This window comes from Malaclemys terrapin, chromosome 22 (assembly GCF_027887155.1).
Source record: "Malaclemys terrapin pileata isolate rMalTer1 chromosome 22, rMalTer1.hap1, whole genome shotgun sequence".
Classification (NCBI taxonomy): Eukaryota; Metazoa; Chordata; order Testudines; family Emydidae; genus Malaclemys; species Malaclemys terrapin.
Genome location: NC_071526.1, coordinates 8,115,199 through 8,137,525, shown reverse-complemented (window position 1 = coordinate 8,137,525; position 22,327 = coordinate 8,115,199). Strand labels below are relative to the sequence as shown.

The window sequence follows — 22,327 nt, the reverse complement described above, 5'->3', positions numbered from 1 at the left end:
TCTTGTCTCATGATTCTGGCCCTCTGGCCAGGTCCCTCATGGTCTCACCCCTTCTGGGGCAGTACAGGGTCCCACAGGCCAGGTGGCCCCTGACCCAGTATCAGATGAACAGCCCCAGCCTGGGCACTGTAGTCCTTGTGTCCTTTACCTCAGGGAGGCTTTCCTCCCCCTGTGCTAGGGAGACTGGGGAACCCCAGACCCACCCTCACCGCTGGGTTCCAGATCAGAGTCCCAGAGGAAGTGGCTGGAATCAGCCCCTTACTGGTTCCTTGCGCAGCTTCCTACCACAGGCCATTTCTCAGACTCAGCATCTGGGATCCTCTCCTCTCGGAGGTCCGGATTCTCAGACATCTTCTCTCCCATCTGTTGCTGAAGGACCCTTGCTCCATTCAGGGCCAATCCCCAGCTCTCCAGCCACCCTCTTCTCTCAGTCCTATTGCCACTAGCCACCCTGGTTCTCCCCAGCTGGATCAAATCCTTAATTATCTGCCAGTCTCCCCTCCAGGTGTCACAATGGGCTAATTGGCCTCTCCAGCTCCCTTTAATACTATCATCACAGAGTCTCTTCCTCTCATCTCTGTCTACCTGGCTGTGTCATTCTCTCAGTTTTCAACCAAAATGAAGGGGGGGAGGGGCATAACCCTGTTTTATCCCAGCTGATGTCCTCCCCTGAATGGCTCATTTGTTCCTGGGAGAGCCCAGGCTCAGCAGTTGGGTTTGTTTACCCATACATCTGTTCAGGGCAGGACTTCCCATTGTCCAGACAACCAGGGAGGGAAGATGCCCATCAATTACCATCACAGGGGAGGAAGTTGCTTCCCTCCCTGCACAGGGGGGCTGAGACACTTGGCTCACAGACTTCCCATCCTCAAAGGCTGTGATGGGGGAACAAGCGGTGATGGCCTGGAGGGGGAGGGGAAATGGGCCTCAGTCCAGCAGCAAACATCTGGATGCTTGAGCAGCTGATAACAGTGCCATCCGTACAAAGGAACCTGTCAGCTGGAAACAGGGCAGGGATCTGGGGCCCTGAGTGTATTGTTGGTGATGTCTGGGCATCTCGCCAGCACCTGCACCAGCTGGTGAAAGCCTGGCAGAGAGAGCAATCAGCTGCTTTACTGAGGGTGGATCAGCTACAGGGAGCTGCAATGATTCCCGCTCGGGGTAGGAGCTTGGCCAGGACTGGCGAAAAGAGGTCCCTGGTCCCTCATGGGGGAGGAGAAAGAGGGGGAGAGGCCTGAAGGAACAAGTCACGCCCCTCTCCTCCCCCAGCTCTGGCAGCTGGATTCCCGAGCAGCCAGTGATGGAATCCTTTCCAGGCTCAGGCTGGCAAATCTGTGCCCACTGCAGGGGACTAGCTAGCTCAGGAGCTCGGCTGCCTTTCTAAGGGCTTGTGCTGCTTTTCCTTTGCAGAATACGCTGAGCCCGATGTGGTCCAGGTGAGCCCCAGCAGTCAGACAGCCCCATCCACCTTCAAACCTGCCCTGGACGAAGGCTACACGCTCCCGCTGGTAGTGAACCACTATGACGTGCCGGGCAAGTACCACGAGTACGCAGAGCCCCTGCCACCCGAGCCCGAGTACGCCACCCCCTTCACGGAGCAGGCCCTGGAGGCCACAGGAGCTGCTGCCAAGAAGAACACCTGTGTCATCAAAGTAGTCCCCACTACCCAAGGCCGGGCAGGGTCCCCGATGTCCCCTGGGATCCTGCCACAGTATGACTTCCCAGCTCAGCGGCTTGGTGAGACTCCGAACAGCACAAGAGGGGAGGGATCCCACCAAGCCAGCATCGTGTACACGGAGCCCCAGACTGAGCGGACTTTCACCCCGTGGGGTGACGTCCCCACGGGGCTCACCACCTCCCCGGAAGGGCATTGCTTACAGCCCCGAGACTCCCCTCTCACCCACATTTACCACGAACCTTTGTGAGGCTGTGGAAAGGGGATTCAAATCAGACACACACCAGGCAGCTGGAGAAGGGGGTCTGGCTGCACTGGGGAATCTGCTCTGGGCCTATAGAGCAAGAAGCACTAGCCCTGTCTATCACCAGCAAAGGGAAATGAAATAGCCATGGGGTTTATAGCACTGATCTGTGTGGAAGAGGCTGATCCTTCTAACTACCTGATTAGTTTGTTTTGTTTGGGTTGGTTTTTTCCCTTGAACTTAATAGATACCCCAGATCATCTTCACCTCCCTTTTGGATTCGAAGGGACAATGTCAGGATCAATGATCATATATAAATATATATATATATATATATATATCTCCTTTACCTGCATCACTGTTACTGTTTTCTTAATAACCATCGTTTATACTGTGCCATAGGCTATAAAGTGAAAGAGCGCCCCCTGCTGCCCTATGAGCTCTCTAACGCCTCCCTCTGGTATTAAAACTTGAATGGAATTTTACAAACCTCATCAGCTTGTCAGCCCCAAGGCTGTTGGTTTGTTTGTTCTTCTCCCTTTCATGGTGAAAGCAGGCAGGTCAGTTTCACATTTTGTTTCTAGTCGGTTTCAGTTCCGTGTTTGTCTCCTGTCACTGGCAGATAGGTACCTTTCCAGCGCAAGCTGGTGGGGGGTGTTTAAATCCCAAAACAAAGGCTGCTCTTCCTTGAAGTATAAAATTAAAAAGCAGGAAAATATGTACAGATAAATTAGGGCTTGTAAAATATTTTTTTTAAAAACCCACAAACTATGTTTTTTACACCTACACTTCACTGACCAGGGGCTCAGTCCAGCAAACAGTGATGTTATGCAGGCAAATCACATTCCTCACCTGAGTCAGTTTTAAGGAGTGAAATTACTTACATGCGTGTCTGTAGAAAGATATTTAAGCGCTTGGCACCTAAATACCATTGAAGATCTGGAACTAAGTCCCTCTTTTAAGTCAGCTATGAAGCGACAGGTATTCTGCGCATGCATGGTAGGACACACCAGGGGAAACTGGAATCAAGAACAGAGGAATTGCAATTCTGTGCTCTCTCTGTATTGGCTTCTTCACTGATCAAGCAGGCAATGTTTGTAATGGTTGCAAAGTGTGGTGGCCATTCATTTCTATCTGTTAGAGAATTGCACCTGTTTCCTGTGATTTTGCTGCCTCTGCCCCTGCAACAAGCACTTCATCCGAGATCCTTGGAAAGGGACAAAGCTGCATGGCGATCCTAGACAGGAACTGCAGTGCCGAGACAGCTCTGAGGACGGGGAGCTTGGTGCTCTTCTTAAGCAAGTGCCAGCGCAGGCCCAGCTCCATGGTGTTGCTCGCGGACAGTAATGTTTCCCAGGGGGAATTTGATCGATAACTGTGTTTCTCTAACAGCAGCCAGATGGATGGAAAAGACCCATTTTGCATTGTCAGAACTGCTCATTCTTGGCCGACCCCATCCTTCCAGCATCTCTGGCTGTCAATTCCTCCAGGGGATGGGGAATGGAGCCTCAAATCTGGGTCATGTGCTCCCAAGGAGAGAAAAATGAACAACAATAATAATCACACGTAGCTCTTCTAATAGTGCTTTTCCTTAGTAGCTCTCAAAGCACTTTACAAATGAGGGCAGTATCCTTATCCCCATTTTACAGATGGAGAGACTGAGGCACAGAGTGGGCATTGACTTGCCCAGGGTCACCCAGCAAAGCAGCAGCAGAGCCAAGAATAACACTCAGGTCTCCTGAGTTCAGTGCCCTATCCCCTAGGCCAGCGGTTCTCAAACTGGAGACCACGGTCTGAACCCCTGGGGGTCCACAAGAGTATTCCAGGAGGTCTGTGAGTCATGTCCGGCTCCAGGGAGTCCGCAAGTCATCTCTGGGGCTGCCGGCTCCGCTGATCAACTCCTCCCCCTCCCTCCCAGTGCCAACTGCACACCGCAGTACAGCTGTTCAGCAGCATGCAGGAGGTGCTGGGAGGGAGGGAGGGTGGGGGCGGAGCAGGGATGGGGCGCACTCGGGGGAGGGGGCAGAAAGAGGTGGGGAAGTGGAGGGGCAGGGTTGGAGTGGGGGCAGGAAGAGGTGGGGTGGGGGGCAGGGCCTGAAGCTGAGCAGGGGTTGAGCAGCCCCCCAGGGAAAATTAGAAGCTGGCTTCGGGGTCCTTGAAAAATTTTAAATCAAAATGGGGGTCCTTGGGTTGCTAAAGTTTGAGAGCGGCTGCACTAGGCCATTCTGCGCCACCCATTGTCTGCACTCACCCTGTACAGAACCACACGTGTACACGCCTCCAGAGATGCACACACCCTCAGACACAGATTGCTGTGCAGTCTTTCCTATACGCACTCCCCTGTTGATTCCAAAATACTTCCGTAGAGGCACGCACAGCTCCTGGCAGTACCTCACAGCAGGGATAAAGCCCTGTCGCTTTGGCAGCAGCCCCAGGACCATTGGGGGTTCTTTAATATTCAGCACATGGAGTCCAAGCATCTCAGGGTGCGTGTCTAGTTGCCTTTTGCTGCAGATCCATGCGGCACAGCGTTCTGTGGTAACTCCTCACGCACATGCACAGATGATGCAGCAAGTCCAGGCTCTGCAAGAGACTCCTGTGTGAGAGACTCTTAGCAAGTTCATTACCACGGCGTGGGAGCCCCCTTGTGGTATTTGAACCCCATGACCTACCCCGTTTGCTTTCAGTGCCGGGGAACAGCCATCTTCCCTGCAGTGTTGTGATGCTTGGCGCTGGAGAGGCAGAGCCACTGGCCCTGCTCCGAATCCCATTATAATCAACAGAACTACTCCCACTGACTACAGTGGGGTTTGGACTGGGTACTAAGTAAGTGCCAGTATTGCAGCTCCCCAGGTTTGGGTGATGCTGCTCTGGAGGCCTCATGGTGCACTAGTGTCACCTGAGGGTTCGTGTGTCACAGTACCTGGATCTCCCCAAAGGGCAATTGACTGATTCCAAATAAAAGTCCTATTCACCTAATTGCCCGGCTCCAGTCCCTTGAAGATGAATGGGCCATATCCTTGGCTGGTGGAAATCCACATTGCTCCATGGAGTGATGCTGCTTCAGACTAGTGGAAGATCGGATCTGAATGGATCAATCAGAGCTAGATATTTCCATTTGGAAACCTTCTCCTCCCCAATGGCCGGCTGCATCCAGTTCTGGCTTCCAGTTAGGTTTGTGCCTTTTACCTTGCTACATTGTTTGACTGAGACACAAGTGACATTCCTGTGGTTTAGAAATGAAGTTCGGGTGGGATTAATCCATGGCCTTTTCATTGCACGGTACATGTTCAAAGCGCTGTATGAGCATTCATTCACTAATCTTTGTGGAAGCTAGGAATCATTATTCCCATTTTACATGTGGGGAAACTGAGGTGCAGGGAGGCAAAGTGAATTCCCCACACCCACTTAGCAACTAGGGAACTAGGGATAGAACTCAGTTGTTCCTGACTCCTGTCTGTTCATTTCTCATTGCATCCCAAGAACCACAAACCTCCTGATGCCCAGACCTTTGTATTACCACTAGACCTCCTTTACTTCCACCCAGGAGGGCAGAAAGGTGGGAGGCAACAGCCAGCCATTTTACACCTCCTCCCTCTTGGCTACAAAACGTGCTGGGTTTCAGGATCCATGCACTTGGCTACAATGACTTTCTTCCTAGTGCTCCCACCCAAAGCCATCAGCATTCATGGCCTGTGGAGGTGGGTTACTGTGGGCATCGTGTGATCACTTCCCCCTAAGAGCTGGGAATAAAAGTTATTTGGACTAGCAGGAAAACATGTCTAAATGTTTGGGGTTTTTTAAAATCAGTTTTCAACCAAAATGAAGGGTTTTGGTTCAGCCAAAATTTTTTCAGGTTTTTGTCAAAAACCTGAACGTTTTTTATTTTTCAGTTTGGGGGGCTTTTTCTTTTTCTTTCTTTCTTAGTGGAAAAAAGGGAGGGTTAAAGGAAAGACAAAGAGGAAACAACACCAAAAAACAGAAAAACAGAAGTGTTTTGGTTTTTGAAGACTGGAAAAATTGTTTTGTTTCAGCCAAAAAATAAAAAAAAATTAAAAAAATTAACCGAAAACTGCTGGGGTGATATCCTGTCTCCATTGAAGTCAATGGCAAAACTCCCATTGACATCCGTGGCAAAACTTTTTGAACAATATCAGAGAACCAAGTACTCAGGAAATTTCACAATCTGAAAATGTTGTGCAAGCAGAGCAAATCCAGTATTCCCTGGGAATTGTTTGCATGTCTCTGACATAAACTCGCCTTTCCCAAGAACACATTGAGAGGGGCCTTGAACATCCTTAGGCAGTGCACAGTTACTCATAGCAGGATGTTTCTGCTGGGCTAGTTTCTGTATACAGTCAGCCTCTCAGCACACTAGACACGTGCTTGTCCTTGTCATTTGCACTTTGTGCCATTTAAACTGTGTGGGAGACATTTAACATTTTTAAGATTCATATTTGAAAGAGAAAATCTTTATAGAATCTATCCATCCCCATACACCCCCTTAGCTATCTAACCATCCATCCCCATACACCCCCCTTAGCTATCTATCCCCATAACACCCTTTATCTAATCTATCTATCTATCTATCTAATCCTCATAGACATCCTTTATTTATCTAATTTATCTGTGACAAAATTCAGTACACTTGGCTACATACACACATACAGGCAGTGAATAAATAAATTAATTACATTAATAAACCATAGTACTGTGCCCAGCATGATGTCTGCGTTAGTTTGCACTGGGAGGTGGGCTGAGCCCCTGTTCTTGATAACCAGTATTAATCTGGAATGATCCCAGCACCCAAAGAATTACCTCACCAGCACCCTCCGGCAACCTATCCACCCCCTCTCTTCGATTCAAACACTGCCAGCCACAAGTTCACTTTTAGGAACAATATTTTGCAGATTGCAGCAAGATTTGGGGAAATCTGATTTTTACCCTTGTGGGGGGCGGGGGGCTACACTCAAACAGGGAAACCAACTTTAATTTCACTCGCTAGATGGCCCTCTGTTAAAATAACTGCAAGCATACAAATGGTGTCTTGCTTCTTTTTTCTTTTTTTCCCACCATGTAATTAATGCTTCAATAAAATCTAACTGCAGGAAGGGATAAATAATGCATCATTAAATATTTAGCAAACAGCAAGGCCAAACACAGAAAAACAGAATGGGGGGAAGAGAAAATACACATATTATGTTCTAGGTAATTAATAACTATATAAAGCAAATGAAATTCTACAGGATAAATGTACTTCCTGTCTGGAAAATTATGAAAGACTTCAAAGCAAGGGGAACGACTATATTTGCATTTGGAGTAGAAATAAATATTCTCAGAACTAGGAATTTAGAAATGTATTTCAAGTATTACACCCAACCACACCCTTAGTGGGAAGGACAACAGTCTGTGACCACTCATACCCGAGAGAGACAGTTTAAAGAGGATGTTACCAAAATATTGGTCCACCTAGCTGAGAGCCAATAACAGCCAGACAGGGATAAGGAAGAGTTGCTTTATTCTGCAGAAGAAAGGAGAGCTTTGCACCTTAGTACAAAAACTGTCTTACACACATTTTACAGATCCTTTATACACATTCAGACAAAGGTCCTTGCAGTGTTAACACTTGAGTGGTGGTGGTCAGACCCGTGCTTTTGCTATCTGGTCAGTGAAAACCGGCTTGGGACCAGCTCCAACTACCATAAGGCCTTGAAGCGAAGACAGTTGAAAAGTTCAGGCTACTGTGTACTTGAAGTGTCTGCTTCCCCCTAATGGCCACTGGTTGACATAAAGGCTGCTCTGTTAAGGTGTGTGTGGGGGGGGGCACTAGTAACTTTCACAAGGAAAACAGTCCCATTTAAACTACAAGGAATTACGGAAATACAGTTTAAGGTACTACAAAATCCCTTCCCCTGCACACACTTCACATCATCAGCTAGAAAACTCCCGAACATCCCAAACAAACGTGGTCAGAAACACCTAAGAAGGAAAGAGCTAACTAGCACACATCCTCCCACAGTGCTTTCGAAACTCAATCTGATTTTAACAAGCCACTTCGGGGCGCCGGAACCAACGATTACCAGCAGCCCCAGGAGCAAAAATTGTGCTTCCGAAATCTCTTGATGTCGATTCCGCACGAGGCAGGGTAAGGCCGCAGCCGCCCCACTCCATGTGCCATACATAGCAGAAGCCCTTTTTAACGAGCAGCTGGCGGCCCCGCCTCCCCAGTCTGTGATCCAGTCTTAAGGGTCAGGGCGAGATGCCGGTTCGCCCCTTGAGAGAAGCGACTTGTCACATCCCACCACCACCCCCATTTAGTGCCGTCACGGCTTTTTCGTTTACTTTACTGTACTGTACCCAGAAATCGTTCAAATGTGCGCACCAGAGCGGGCCGGCAGGGGATGCAAATCAGGCGCATGGCATGCTGGGATTCCACCCTAGACCAGGCAGAGCGGAGCGGCAGGCGGGGCGGGGCCAGGGTGAGGGGAAGGCGGAGAATCCGCAGCAGCTTCAAAACAAGGGGAAAGATTGAGCCAAGCCGCCGGCTGGCGAGGCTGCTGCAGCCCCTGGGAGAGAGATGCGAGCTCACAAGGGAGAGAGCGGGGGTGGGGGAAGTAGCAGTTTGAAGTAGGCACCTGGGTTTGAACCAGGGACCCCTTGATCTGCAGGCCAATGTGTTACCACTGAGCTATCCCCCCATAAAGCCCGCTCACCTCGCTGTAAGGTTTCAGAGTAGCAGCCGTGTTAGTCTGTATCGGTGCCACAAGTACGCCTGTTCTTCTCGCTGTAAGGGTGTGTTATACTGGGACCTTCTCCTGTGTGTGGCGTCTCCCCCAGCATTTTTCCCTCCATGCATCTGAAAAAGTGGGGGTTTTACCCACGAAAGCTTATGCCCAAATACAGCGGTTAGTCTTTAAGGTGCCACCGGACACCATGTTGTTTTGGTGGCTACAGACTAGGGTGACCAGATGTCCCGATGTTATAGGGATAGTCCCAATTTTGGGGTCTTTTTCTTATATAGGCTCCTATTACCCCCCACCCCCGTCCTGATTTTTCACACTTGCTGTCTGGTCACCCTACTACAGACTAACACGGCTACCCCCTGATACTTTCGCTCACCATCTCGCTTGCGTTGCACTTGGCCGTCTGTCTCTCCTCTTGCTGACCCTCAAGCTCTCTAGCGCCTTTCTTCGCTGTCCGCCCGGTCACTACCTGCATGGATGGGACAAGGGGAGCACAACATGAACACAACCAAGCTATAAGGCGCTGCCCCAAGCTCTGACCCCCCCCCACAATCCCAATGTAAACCGAATGCGGGCACAGCTCTGCCCAATACCTCTTCCCCCCCCCCATGATTCGTCTTTTTTTGTGCTTAACATTTCGTAATGAGTCGCTATTATTCACTGCGCCATAGGCCTGTGTAAGAGGGTAGCACCCAGGCGGGGCAGTCACAGACCTGCCCCCCCCCCGGTGCTCGGCGCTGTACATGGCTCTAGCGCGCCTAGAATCTAAGCGGCCGCCGCATCTTGAGCCATCTCATTGGCTGTGTCCAACCGTTCATTAAACACCCAACGAACCGGCCGTTCTCGCGGGACCGGGAGCGGGACTCTATCTGACCCCCCCACACTCCCCTTCGCCCCCGGGGGCAGTTACCCGCCCGCGGGACGGCAGCGGGGCCGAGGGGAGCGGGATTCACGGTGGGGGCGCCAAGGGGCCTAGGTGGAGGGGGGCTACGCAAGGCCAGACGGGGAACCGGAGGCGTTGCCATGGGAACACCTCAGGACAGGGCGTTTGCGCAGAGGTCGGGGGGAGGGGGGCTGGGGCATGCGCAGTCGATGACGGGAAACAACTCTCGGCGGCGCCCTGTCGGGGTGGGCCGTGAACGCATGCGCCGTTGGGGACGCTTGCTGGTGGTGCGCATGCCCAGCGTCGTTCCCGTGCCCGCTGTGCCAGGGCGGCTCTGGTTGGGCGCGGGGTGAGTGTTTCCGGGCGGCGGCGGAAGGACGCTGCTGCGGGGGGGTCAGGGCGAGCAGCGCAGAGCCGGCGGCGGCGGCAGCAGCTCAGCCGGGGGGATCCGGCCGCGGACCATGGGGCGATAGGCGGGGGCGCCGGTGAGTGCGGGCCCGGGCTCCCCCCCTCTGGGGGAGAGACGGGGGGAGCAGCCGCCCCCCGCGGGGTCAGGGGCTCCCCGGCGGGCTGAGCCCCGGGCGACTCGCTCTCCTGTCCGCACCAGATCGGCACCGCCAGCCGGGGGGGGGTTAACCCCGGGCAGAGCCTGGGCTGCAGGGACGGGGCGCGAACCGCCGTGGGAGTGACACCAACTATAAGTCCTTGCTGGAGGGGTCTGTTCCAGCCCCGCAGGGCGCTCTCCTTCCCGGTGTCGGTGCGCACCGTGCAGCCCAGAGCAAGGGGATGATTGTCCGGGGTCCCATGTCTTTCATTCATCCTGGGGTAGAGGGACCAGACCGCAGGTGTGAAAAATCGGGACTGTCCCTATACAATCGGGACATCTGGTCACCCTATCCTGGGGGCCTAAATTCAAATGCGAAGTGCAGTCTAACTGTATTTTGTATCGTGTTTTCAATCCAAACTCTAGCTCTTAAATGCCTTAGAGGGGAAAAATAACAGAAGGGAAACCTCCAAGCTCTAAGGATAAAAAGTTGGTTTCACGTGAGATTTGAAAATAGATGGCAGATCCATGTAATTGCCCAATGACTTCCTACAGCTTCAGTGATAAATCACTTCAGTCCTGGTGTGCTGAAGTTTATAAAGTGAAAGAGAAAGCTCTGAACTCCTACTGTATGACTGGAACATCTGTAAGCTCCCATGGGGTATTCAGTGGTTTGAGCAATGAAAAACTACTTCAGACAGTGGGTACAACTATATTTTAGGAGAAACTGGAATTAGAAAATGTATGCATGTTCCTTTTCCTTGCTTATCATTGGAGATGCCATATTAAATTTTTGGCAGCTAAGAGAAAAACTTGAAGTGAAAGGGAAGTATGCTTTAAAAAAAATCTCTAAAGGGGAAAAAATGGTCTACTCTGTCCCAAGTGACACATGTTGAATAAGCAAATACTTAGACCGTGTTCAATTCCGAAGTGTTTTATTTAGAAGACTTTGGACCTGCAAATGTAAAGTAAAAACACATTTTTAGAACCCCGCAAATCTGTGGATATCCACTTTATATTTGCGGACCGTGGTCGTGGATCGGATTCAGATACAAATTTTGTATTCGCACAGGGCTCTACACATTTTCCCTTAGTTAAATGCAGCATTTATATTTTGCCAAATCCACAGATGTTATCTTGGAAAACAGAACTTGTTAGTTGTTGAGAATGTATATTGCACACTATCCAGTCATAATTAGTGCATTATTGCACCTAGGAGTCCATGTTCAATGCAGGAAGCTTGCAGAATTTACTGAGAGTTCCCTAAATGTCTGTGAAAACTTAATTATACCATAGTTGAGCATTCAGAGACTGAAGTTTTAGAAGTCTGTGAGGACATGAGATTAATTTTTCAACCTTTGTTAATGGAGCATAGCTACAGGGAACCCCACTGTATAAGTTTTTAAAATGAGTTAATGTCTGCTGTGATACGCAAGAAAACAGTATAAATTTTCCTAGAGTTGAGAGAGACTATTGTTATTCCTGACTCAAGCCAAGGAAGAACCTTATGGAACCGTGTTAGGATACAGAATCTATTTCTACAATTATGTATTTTAGCTTGTTCATACAAACCTGAGTAGGGCTGTGGATGCATTGTATAATGTGTTCTCCTGACATCCAATTTATTAAACTGGTTCAAAATGAGCTCTTCATTTCAGAAGTGGTGGAACTGATTTTTTTTTTTTTAAGTAAAGATGGGTGGTCTCTGTGTTCATATTTAGGTCTTTGAACCTGATTGATTATGATATTGATTAATTAATATAAGATCCATGACCATCTATATAATCAGCCATAGTACTGGTGTTCGGTGGCTCCTTTTACAAAGTGTACTGACATATTTTTCTCCACACATTAAGGTTTGAATCAAACCCTTAAAGGTGACCTACAAAGGGGAAAACAACTGAATTTGTAACTTTTCTTTGGTTCTGATGAGCATGGGAGGCTGGAATGGGTCTTGTCTGCTTAATTTTTAACACTAGAAATTCTGGTTTTCATTATCCGGGAAGATTCTGTGATAACTTGAGAAATAATGAAATTATGACTTTGCAAGGCTGAAAGCAGAACAGCTGAGAGGGAGGAAGGTTTTTAGCTGCAGTTAAAAACTTTTTAATACATAAATCACTCCAGTGCCTAACGAACACTTGGTAGAAAGGAGATCTCTTAAAGATTCAGCCAATCCTGCCCTTACAATGAATATATAAATACTTGCAATATACCTCTCCTGAGATACCCACCACTTCCAAAGAGGTCCTCTAGCAAAACAAGGGATGACCAGACTTGACACTTCTGATATTTCTAAATTAAAAAACAAGCTGTTCAGAAAACTCTTTAAGCTTTTATCCATCATAAGGAAGCCACACAAAAAAGTACATCCAAATTTCCTAAAAATTCCTTTGCAGATTACCTTTAATTTCTCTGTACAAATTTCTTTGCTCAATGTCTTTTCTTCCTGGAAATGGGCGCTGCAAGCACTTTGGTGAATGGTTCGACAAGTTATCTTGTTGCTGTAGACCAAGGGTCGGCAACCTTTCAGAAGGGATGTGCCGAGGCTTCATTTATTCAGTCTAATGTAAGGTTTCGCGTGCCAGTCATACATTTTAACATTTTTAGAGGGTCTCTTTCTACAAGTCTATAATATATAACTAAACAGTTGTTGTTGTAAGTAAGGTTTTTAAAATGTTTAGGAAGCTTCATTTAAAATTAAATTAAAATGCAGGACTGGTGGCCAGGACCCAGGCAATGTGAGTGCTACTGAAAATCAGCTCGAGTGCCGCCTTCGGCACTCGTGCCATAGGTTGCCTACCCCTGCTGTAAACTATAAGTAACTTTGCATCTTCGAGTCTAATGCTGTAATCGTGATACTTATTCAGTTGCAGTACAGATTACTCAGGTGCCAGTGGCAGCAGTACAAGCCATGGGGCATAGTCCTGCTGTGGAAGACAGCTATTGTTGCAAAAATCTGTACTCTAGTGTCCTCTACTCCAATACCAACTAGCCCTGTACTTAATCTTTGTTTTTAGGTTAAAAGTTTAACATAGACTTCCCTTCACCCTTGAGGATCCTGGGAAATACCTTGCCACTTCAGAAGACAAGGTATGCTAGGTTCACAATTACTGTTTAAAGTAAGGCTTCATATTAAACGCCCAGAAAAATTACAGCTAATCATTTTAATAAGGACAAGGCATACCTGTGTTGTGGTGTGTATTGTCTGCTGAAGCTTGTTTCCTTTTGATCTTCCTATGATATGGTCGGTGACATGCAAAACAGCTGGTATCTTTGTGGGAATGAGAAATATATAGCACAGGAGGAGGGGAGACTAGGTTAACACTGGCTATTTACTTACAGGAAGCTTTTGGAAAATGGCCTCTCCATTCACTGGGCCCACAGCAGTTGCTGATGTAATTAAAGATCTAGACACTCAGATAGCTGTGAGTAAATTGCTTGAGCTTGCCATGAAGTGGCATGCAGGACTTGAGGTTGAAACCTGTGCATCCATATCTTGTTTGTGTTCTAATGACTTGATTATACCCAAAGGTTGAAATTAGAGGTGAGGGTAAAAATTGCTCTGCATTAATATAGTGCTTTTTGCCCAAGAAATTCAAAGCATTTCACATCTTCTGATCCCTCCATGGTAGGTAAGATTTCCTACTTTGTAAACTGAGGCACGGGGCTAAGTGACTGGTCCAAGATCACCCAGCGAGCTAGGGTCAGAAGCAGGAATCCTGGAATCCTTTCATCTGCTTCTTGCACTATGCTCTAGGGGCCTCGCACCAGAAGTGCCAACTAAGAGCTTATAGGGCTCTGTACGATTGAAGAACATCCCAAGGCACAAACGTAGGGATTTTGCATTATTTTAAAATCTGTTAACATTGGGCTAGAAATTGATATCAGAGCTACATGAAGTTACTTGCATTTATGTTTGTTTTTTAAAAAGAAAAATATATGTAATATATTTGCAGCAGCGGTGCATGACTGAGCATTGGAATGAAACACTAAAATATCAACTGGCTAAGCATTCTTGTGTGATTATTTTTGAGTGATTTTTCTGTGTGAATTAATACAAACTAACAAAGAATTTAATGCCGTTATAGGGGAAAATCACATTTTCTACAAACGGTAGAAAATATTATTTCTCTTCATTTATATATAAATGTCCTTGATCTGTTTTGGTTTTGGTTTTTCCTGGTAGCCTGTTTTTCAACTTGTGTCAGTCACTGTGAGAAGAGACATTTCCAAAGGGTGCTGTTTTGTAGAAAAGTTTGAGGAAAACTGCAGTATAAGAGAATTTGAGACCCCAAAATCTAATTATGGAAAATAAATCACTTAAAACAAAAGTCAGAAATACAAAAATTGTCATCACGACCAGTTTTATGTTCAGACACAGAAAATGCATTGGCCTCAATGCACGGGCAAGAAGATTTTTCAGAGTTAATATAGGCTGCTATTAAAGTTTCCACTTAAGTCACTTCACGGCTTAATATCTGTCCTTTTCAAATAGTGAGATGCATTTTCTATGTAACCACCTACTTATTGGTCTGAACTATCAGCAAAATAGTGGCAGAAGCAACTGCTTTCATTGAACTGAGATAGTAGAACAGTGAAAGACTCGTAAAAGCATCTGAAATCTCTTACTCTGATAGTTCAAACAATTTAATAAATATTTGTGTATTAGTACTAATCACTGCAGTTTTCCTTGACCATTGTTGGTGATAACTGAAGAACACAAGTTTGGACAGAGCCATGCTATTCTGGAGCTGTGGGCCACAGATCTGACTGCATGGAAGCCAAGTGGTGGGTCTGTAGTAGTGTGCTAGGAAGAGTAGATGTCTCAAGGTTCTGCACCCTATTTACTAATCTAGGTGGCCAGTTCGGATTCAGTCCAAAAGTTATCTGGTGTTTAGTGGCCTATGACATGAGTTAGTCTGAGAATCTTCTGGCTAATCTGGAAAGAGCAGGCCGTTAGTTAGGCGTATGAAATTAGTCCTGGCCTTTGCTTGACAGTCCACTAAATTCCATGTTGTGCAGCTGAAAGCCTCAACTGAAGTGAGGAATCAAATCAATGGAATTAGAGGCAAAGGAGGGTTTTCTACTGTCATGTCACTTTTGGAGACCCGGCTTAATGCTGACAAGATTTATAGGTGAAATTGAATTCTAGGGCTTAATGCCCAACCTTTCAATATGTGTTCTCATTGCAAAACTGCCCTGCTATTGGAAATATCTTGGTTTGGGAATAATTACCCGTCAGACTTCAAATGCATTGTGGGTGTTGTGTGGCAGATGCTAGAACTGTGCCTTCCTGCTCTGTGCCAGGTTCTCACCAGTGCAGCTACATGAGGAGCTTGTACTCCGCTTTCCCCTCTTCCCAGCTAAGTAGATATCTGAAATGTCAAAATGGAGACTCTCGTATGGTGATAGTGCCTAGAGACCCCAGTCATAGACCAGGCCCCACTGTACATAGAACAAAAAGACAGTCCCTGCCCTGAGGAGTTTGTAATCTGATTTTTTTTCCTCTTTAGTGAAATCTTCCCAACTATACCTCAGGAGGTTGTCATTAATCTGCCAGTTTAATGTAAAGAGTAAGGCTGCCACCAAAGAGGCACAGGTGGAAAAGACCTGTTCCAGGTCTGGAGGATTACAGGCCTGGATTGAATTTTGGTGTTAGACTGGAAGTGGGAATGCAACGTTCTTAGGCTGTACTCAGGCTGTCTCAGTCAGACTTCACACCCATCATCAGTTCGCCATTCAGTGAAATCTGTGCAACCATAATGCCTTCCCTTAAAGTTTTATTTTTAATGTACACAAATATTTTCCTTTTCCCACCCACGTCCTTCCTCCCCTCAAAGTGTGTTTAGAAGTATCGGATTAAGTTGAAAGCCTCCAGGCACTGCCTACAGGATATGGTTTCAGTACAGATAGTGAGGGGGAGTTTAGGGAGTAAAATCCAGTCTCTAAATTTGTTAACTTTGGTGTTCCTTTCCTTCTCCAGCTGATTGGTCTGGGTCCTCACAACCCCAAAAAGAAGCAAGATCTTGACAAGCTGTATGATTTAAAGACTAAAGCCCAGCAGATTATGAACCAGTTTGGCCCATCTACCTTGATCAACCTATCCAGTTTCTCCTCGATAAAGCCAGAACCAGCCAACACGCCACCACAGAGCTCCATGGCGAACAGTACCACCGTGGCAAAGATGCCAGGGACTCCTAGTGGAGGGGGACGCCTAAGTCCTGAAAGCAACCAGGTAATTTCACTTGAGTTCTTGGGCAAGCAGGGAGTTGTTCAGACCCTCCCATAGTTTTACTGTCCCTTAAATGACCTGGAAATATTTTACATTAATTAAACTGATCAGTTGAGTACCCCCGGTTCACCCAGCACTACACAGAGATCCGGTTCCTGCCTCTCTTGAGCTTACAATCTGAATCAGACACAGACTGTATAGACCAACTGCAGGTTGCATCCAGTCTCCTAGTGATGCACGTCAGGGAGAGATCAGAAAATCCCATTCAAAGTATGGCTTGTATGAAAAACAAAATACTGAATACAATGAAAATCTGTCTTCCAATGCTGTAGGTCATCATAACAAGTGTAGGGCAATGTACTAGATTCCCCTCCTCGGCCTCCCTGAAATAGATCAAAGCAGTCAAAAGGTCAGTTTAAACCTGGCTTCTGAAGTCAGATTGCTGGCGCCAACCTACTGTGTATGTAGGTAACCTATACCTCCTCGGGTCAATGAAGAAGCAGCACCACAGTCAAACAGCTGCCGTTCTACGCATATAATGCAACACTTGTTTTCAGTTTTTAACACACACACAATCACACACACACACAATGATTGGATGCATTCTGGCAACAAAGTGGTACATATTCCGAAAAAGGAAGGTATCTGATTTCAGTCTTCTCCAACACCATGCCTTCCCCTGCAGAATATCCCCCACCCCATGCGGTCCATTCTTGTGGCAATGCTGGGGCTGGAATGGAGGCTTTTGCTCCGCTTCAGAAGAACCAAGAGAGAAGCTGAGATGGAGAGAAGGTCATGCTCCCCTAGAGGGGGGTGACTTAACAGCATAATCATGTCTGAACTCCCTAATCTTACGGGAATCACAGATTCAGATCCCAGTAACTTTGACTTAGCCTTTCATTCTCCCCTGGGAAACAGACTGACTGCTGCACAGTTTGTGTGTAGATTTTCTGGTGCTTTTTAAACTCAGGCTTTGTGGACATTCGACTCCTTGACACTTCTCAAAAGAGTAGGGGTTTGCCTCAGTGTCATTGAACCAAATGTATCTAGTTTATCTTGTAAGACTTTGGGGGCAGGGTGATACCATCCCTCTATATCCTACAACAGTCAGCATGCTGCTGATGCTCAAAAACTAATAAAATCCCCCCTCCCTTCCTTGCTGTTGTGCTCTGTGCTAATTGGCCGCTGTCCTCTGCCCAGCTGTGGTGTATGCATCCTGTTTGACGCACTTCTGAATGACAGGCACCATAGAAATGTAAAATATTATCTTTCGCCCATAACATAACCCTGCAGTTATTGAAATTATCCTTGTACTTCCAGTCCACCCTTCAGGAGTTCTCATTATGCAATTGTTCTCTTGCCAGCACACTGTTGCTTTAATCAACAGTATTTTGGTATGAAAGAGATGGTAGCAAATGTTGTCTCACGTGAGAGGACAGCCTTATTCATGATTCTGTCCCACTGGCCACTGCTTTGTTTGTAGCTACCAGGTAGGTTTGAGAATGCCTAGTTATTGCCCAGTGTTTCTGTGCCCTTCCCGGGGTGTTACGTTTTGTCAATACTGTGTATAGCCTGGACCTCTGATTACAGTTTTGGGGGCAGTTTGAGTGATTTTTGCTGCCGTGCTGGGTATTGCCAGTCAGATTGCTGATGCAGTGTGGAAAATCGTCCCCCTTTTACCCTCAGGTTTTAACCAAGAAGAAGTTGCAGGACCTGGTGCGAGAGGTGGATCCCAATGAGCAGCTGGATGAGGATGTGGAGGAGGTAGGCCATATGTGACAAACCCGTACCAGTAAAATGGGACGTGCAGAGCCAATCCAGAGCTGTCCTAGCCCCTTACCCAATACAGGGAGGGTTGGTTCATACTGTTGTGCTGTTACACAAGCTCTGGTCAGCATCAAACATGGTCCATATACATTGCTGGTGCTCAGAGGTATTTGTTCTAATTTATTAACCTGGTCTCTTGCTGGTGACTCTCTGACATCCCAGGGGATTTTCCGTAGGGTGTGGTCAGACTGTTTTCTGCAAGCAGTGGCTCCTGAGGGCTGAATTTCATAGTGGTCACTACATTGTTTGACTGTAACCGTCATCCAAAAAAGAATGGGAAGGGGTTTGAGGTGCTGCTTTCTTCAACCCCCTACTCCCCCACAGATGCTGTTGCAGATTGCTGATGATTTCATTGAGAGCGTGGTGACAGCTGCCTGCCAGCTCGCCCGACATCGCAAATCAAACACTCTGGAAGTGAAGGATGTCCAGCTGCATCTCGGTAAGAGATTCGTATCTTGTCAGTGAGGAGACCGAACTGAGGGATAGAAGTACCTGAAAAGGGATTATCCCCGCTAGACCTTGGGGTAGGGATCTGGATACACCCTACACAACCAGGGCAAACCCTGAATAGGGACATTTGAGGGAAATAATTTAACTGAAATGTGTGGAAGCAGAGACATGGAGGAGGCTGCCCATTTATGAATTTGAGCCTAGGGTGGCTGTCTAGGCGTCCTGCTGGCAATCAGGGACAAGTTAAATGTCATTATGTTTCTCTTCCTCCAAACTCTCCTATTCCTATGCACGGGCTTGCCATTTTGTACCATTCTGCAACCTGGATTGTAAGGTCTCTGGTGTAGGGGCTGTTTATAATAGGTGTATATATTATCTAGCCCAATGGGACCCTGACTCAACTCCTTAAATGAAAGTACAGTACAAATAATAAATAACCTTTAAGTGCCTTTAGTCACTGGAGTCTGGATTCCCCGGCATCCCCATTTCTCACGAAATATCTGCAGCCCTGGCACCAGGGAGGTTCACTGAATAGTTCTTACTATATTTCTAACTAGTCCTTATTGTTCTGGTACGTTGAGGGCTTCCCTGTGTTGGGCATTCTGCACAGCTTTCTTAGGCAGTGATCTGTGCTTTCTGTTCCAGAGCGCCAGTGGAACATGTGGATCCCAGGTTTTGGTTCTGAAGAAATCCGGCCATACAAAAAAGCCTGCACTACAGAAGCTCACAAACAGGTGAGGAGCCCCTGGTGAATGCACTAATAGCCAAATGTAGGGGGGTCAATACAAGCAGAGTCCTTGTCCAACTACCCCCACACATGCCAGTGCTGCTCTTGTTCATCTCCGCTCTTGTATTGCGGCCAAGAAAGAAGGGAGCTTGGATATTCTTTTAGACTCCCCCTGCAGTGTGCTCCCAAGGCTGCGACAATCTCAGCAAGGAGTCTCCCTGGCTTAAGGTTCTTGCTTCTAACTGGTGGCCACACCCTTCAAGTTGCGGTAGAGAGTCAGTTGTTGGGAGACCCCATAGGAGACATTGCCAGTTTGTCATGCTGGCTCCCTGCACAGTGGACCTTGCAGTTAGCATGTGATGACAGTGCTGGAGAGCAATTCTCGCCTAGCCTCTGACGCTCCAAGGAGGAGTCCAAAATAACCCTTCATCCACAGGCAGTTAAGCGGTCAGGGAGAAGGCACTCACTTCAGGAGCCAAAACACGACCATGGCCATGAGACAATGCTGCATGACTAGTTTTGCATGGTCCATTCTGCCTGGAGCCAACATACATGTGAATAGCCAGAAAGCTCTCTCTCCAGAAGAGTTTAAAAATCCATGTTGACTGGAGGGAATCCCTGTCTGTAAAACCGCGGGAGTCCAGGGATGCCGTTTGCATACTATGATCTGATGGCTCTGTCAGCTCATGAGAGCAGCCATGTGTGTATGTAACAGTGACCCAGGTTTTACTGAGCTACTGCAGGGTCCCTTCCACTGGAAACAAACGGTTACTGCACAACGTGGCAGCAAGTGACTTGTTGCCATTGTATATGGGGCAGCTGAAAATTGTTTCCTCTCCGACCTTAAATATCTGGCTGGGGGCTCCTCTTGGAAGAGCACTTGTGCTTGTCCTGGAATTTCAGCTGTTAGTTACTTGTTCAGTACTGGTTTCTGTCTTGCTCCTAGTTTGGAAGTTGCTGGGGTTTTTTAAGTCAAAGGCCAAAGCCATCAATAAAAATCTCTACACCCGTGAAACACACCAGCCTGATAATGTGACAGCTCCATTTCTGACACGGGGGATAAAATGCTGTGCGGGTGTGGACAGAGGGCCTTAAAGTGGATTTTGATTCAGAGCACAATGCAAGTAAAAGATTTAAACTGTGCTAGTGACTGAGTGAAATTAGGATTAAGGTAGAATCACCAAACCGAAATGATGACTCCAGACAGACTTTCTCCCAAGGAGAGAAGCACAGACTCTCTGAAAAACTTTTTAAACTTTCGGGCTATGGCTCTATCCAAGCTAGGATTCAAATAGACTTAAAGAACCATCTTTAAACCCAGGTCGGGCTAATTCATGGTAGAACGTTGCCTACAGGCATGTACAAGCCTGAGAAGGATCCAGGCTGGACCATTTCTCAGCATGGCTTATAGTTTGGCCTCTCCCACAAGTTAGACAAATCAAGTTACAAATGGATTTAGCTAGAGCCCATCTTAACTGTTAAAATGTGGTTTCCAAAGTGTTTAAAGGCCATCGTAGACAGGGCTTGTGTCTGTAGTTCTTGATACATCACCACTGTTCACCAGAGCTTACTTTCAACATATGGTATTGCATAAGCAACCTGTTGTGGACCCTGTGTTTCTTCAATCTCATTCCTATATAGCCATGTTCCCAGCTTGATTTGGAAATAACCATGTTCCAGACTATCAGTTCCCTGTATTTTTCCCTTTTTCATTTCAGAGGATGGCACTGATCCGCAAAACAACCAAGAAATAACCCCTAGGAATAGCAGGAAGACAACTGTGCGTTTTGGGATATCTGCCTCTAAGCTGAAGCCTCCATGACACCATCCATGGGATATTTTTTTTAATGCTTTACAGAGAAGCATATATTTTTTATTAACAGCGCAGCAATATCTATGACTTTATGAGGAGATCGGCCAAAAACCATTATATGCCCCCCTTCCCCAGCCCCCCATCAGAGCACATTGTATCTTGAAACAAAGACTTTATTTGTGACCTTTAAAGTGGTTTATCGTATAAGTGATTGATTGTCCAAGGAACAGAGCATTTTGGTCTTGTTTGGGACAGTATTAGAAGCATTTGTAGAGATTTTCGTTTTTCCCCCTTCCCTCCTGCCAGTTCAAGTACTTTGTAATGTCAGTGTTTATATAAATACTTGCATTTGTTTTACATTAATAAAGAAATTATTAATCTAAAGCTGGACATAGTCTCGTGCTTCTGCATTTGATGTGTTTACAGCACCTCATTTAAAACTCTAGGCAGTAGGAGAGGGGCTGCTTGCTGCAGGGATGTTTAAAGGGCGTGCCAGGTTTAGGTTCAAAATGGAAGGGATTGTTCTTGCACTGGTAAGAGACAACACAGACCATTTTGCCTCTAAGCCAGATGAAATCCGGCCGAGGTGAGTAGTGACCACAAGTCCTACCATCTTTTGGCTGTTTGGCCTATTTGAAATAAACTAATGGGATCTGTCCAGTTCCTAGTGCACAAAGGTTCACATTAAGACCGACTGGAGCCCTGGCTGCCAGTTGCAGCAGAGAGGCCAAAAACTTGGTGAGTCATGGAGACCGGACTTCCCTCTGGTGCGGATCAGGGATGGTGGGATGGAAGCATGTGCTATTCCATGGTCAAATGGAAGCCTTCAGTCTCCAGGGCTGTCAGTTGAGCATATTTCATCAGCACATGACTCACTTTAAAACTGATTAGAAAAGAAATTGAAGCTTAGGCCACAAATTTGACCCTAGTAACTCTGCTAATCAGGTGGGAAAGGTTCTTCAAATTGCAAACAGGAAAGGGGAGGGGTGTTCTTAAATCTGTACCTCTTGAGGTTTTGGGTCGACAAGCATGAAATTGAAAGCTGCCCTCAAGGCTTTGAAATATATACGTGGTCCTAAAATAAGAGCTTTCCAAACTAAAGGCCGCACCGCAGATAAAATCCAGACTTCTTATCTGGTTGGCCCACTTGTTACCTGGGGTTCTTTGAACCCAAAGCTCTTGGTAA

At 47.0% G+C, this 22,327-nt stretch overlaps 2 protein-coding genes, 1 long non-coding RNA gene and 1 other non-coding gene across 9 annotated transcripts in view; 2 read left to right on the top strand and 2 right to left on the bottom strand.

Annotated features, from left to right (window-relative positions):
- Nucleotides 1-2,413, top strand: part of LOC128827907 (discoidin, CUB and LCCL domain-containing protein 1-like) — a 62,239-nt gene extending 59,826 nt beyond the window's left edge. The window contains exon 15 of the mRNA XM_054012125.1: nucleotides 1,411-2,413. Within this exon, the coding sequence (XP_053868100.1) occupies nucleotides 1,411-1,925 (515 nt within the window). The 3' untranslated portion in view covers nucleotides 1,926-2,413. The remainder of the gene's footprint in view (nucleotides 1-1,410) is intronic.
- Nucleotides 2,414-7,420: 5,007 nt separating this feature from the next.
- Nucleotides 7,421-9,710, bottom strand: LOC128827804 (uncharacterized). The gene is made up of 3 exons (XR_008443105.1): nucleotides 9,039-9,710; nucleotides 8,633-8,775; nucleotides 7,421-7,627 (listed from the first exon to the last, which is right to left on the bottom strand). It is a non-coding gene; the product is annotated as an uncharacterized LOC128827804 (long non-coding RNA).
- Nucleotides 7,976-8,117, bottom strand: LOC128827941 (U11 spliceosomal RNA). Its single transcript, XR_008443129.1, has one exon. It is a non-coding gene; the product is annotated as a U11 spliceosomal RNA (small nuclear RNA).
- Nucleotides 9,711-9,818: 108 nt separating the features above from the next.
- TAF12 (TATA-box binding protein associated factor 12) lies at nucleotides 9,819-21,525 on the top strand. 6 transcript variants are annotated; one of them, XM_054012026.1, is made up of 8 exons: nucleotides 9,924-10,030; nucleotides 13,110-13,182; nucleotides 13,435-13,517; nucleotides 16,076-16,327; nucleotides 18,011-18,088; nucleotides 18,476-18,590; nucleotides 19,247-19,335; nucleotides 21,047-21,525. In XM_054012026.1, the coding sequence occupies exons 3-8, from the start codon at nucleotides 13,449-13,451 to the stop codon at nucleotides 21,080-21,082; spliced, it is 639 nt and encodes a 212-aa protein (XP_053868001.1). In that variant the 5' UTR covers nucleotides 9,924-10,030; nucleotides 13,110-13,182; nucleotides 13,435-13,448; the 3' UTR covers nucleotides 21,083-21,525. The 6 variants fall into 6 exon arrangements, with proteins under 6 accessions (XP_053868005.1, XP_053868003.1, XP_053868006.1 ...); XM_054012028.1 differs by lacking the exons at nucleotides 9,924-10,030; nucleotides 13,435-13,517 and adding an exon at nucleotides 9,876-9,894; XM_054012031.1 differs by lacking the exon at nucleotides 13,110-13,182 and having other exon boundaries at nucleotides 9,901-10,030.
- Nucleotides 21,526-22,327: the final 802 nt, after the last annotated feature.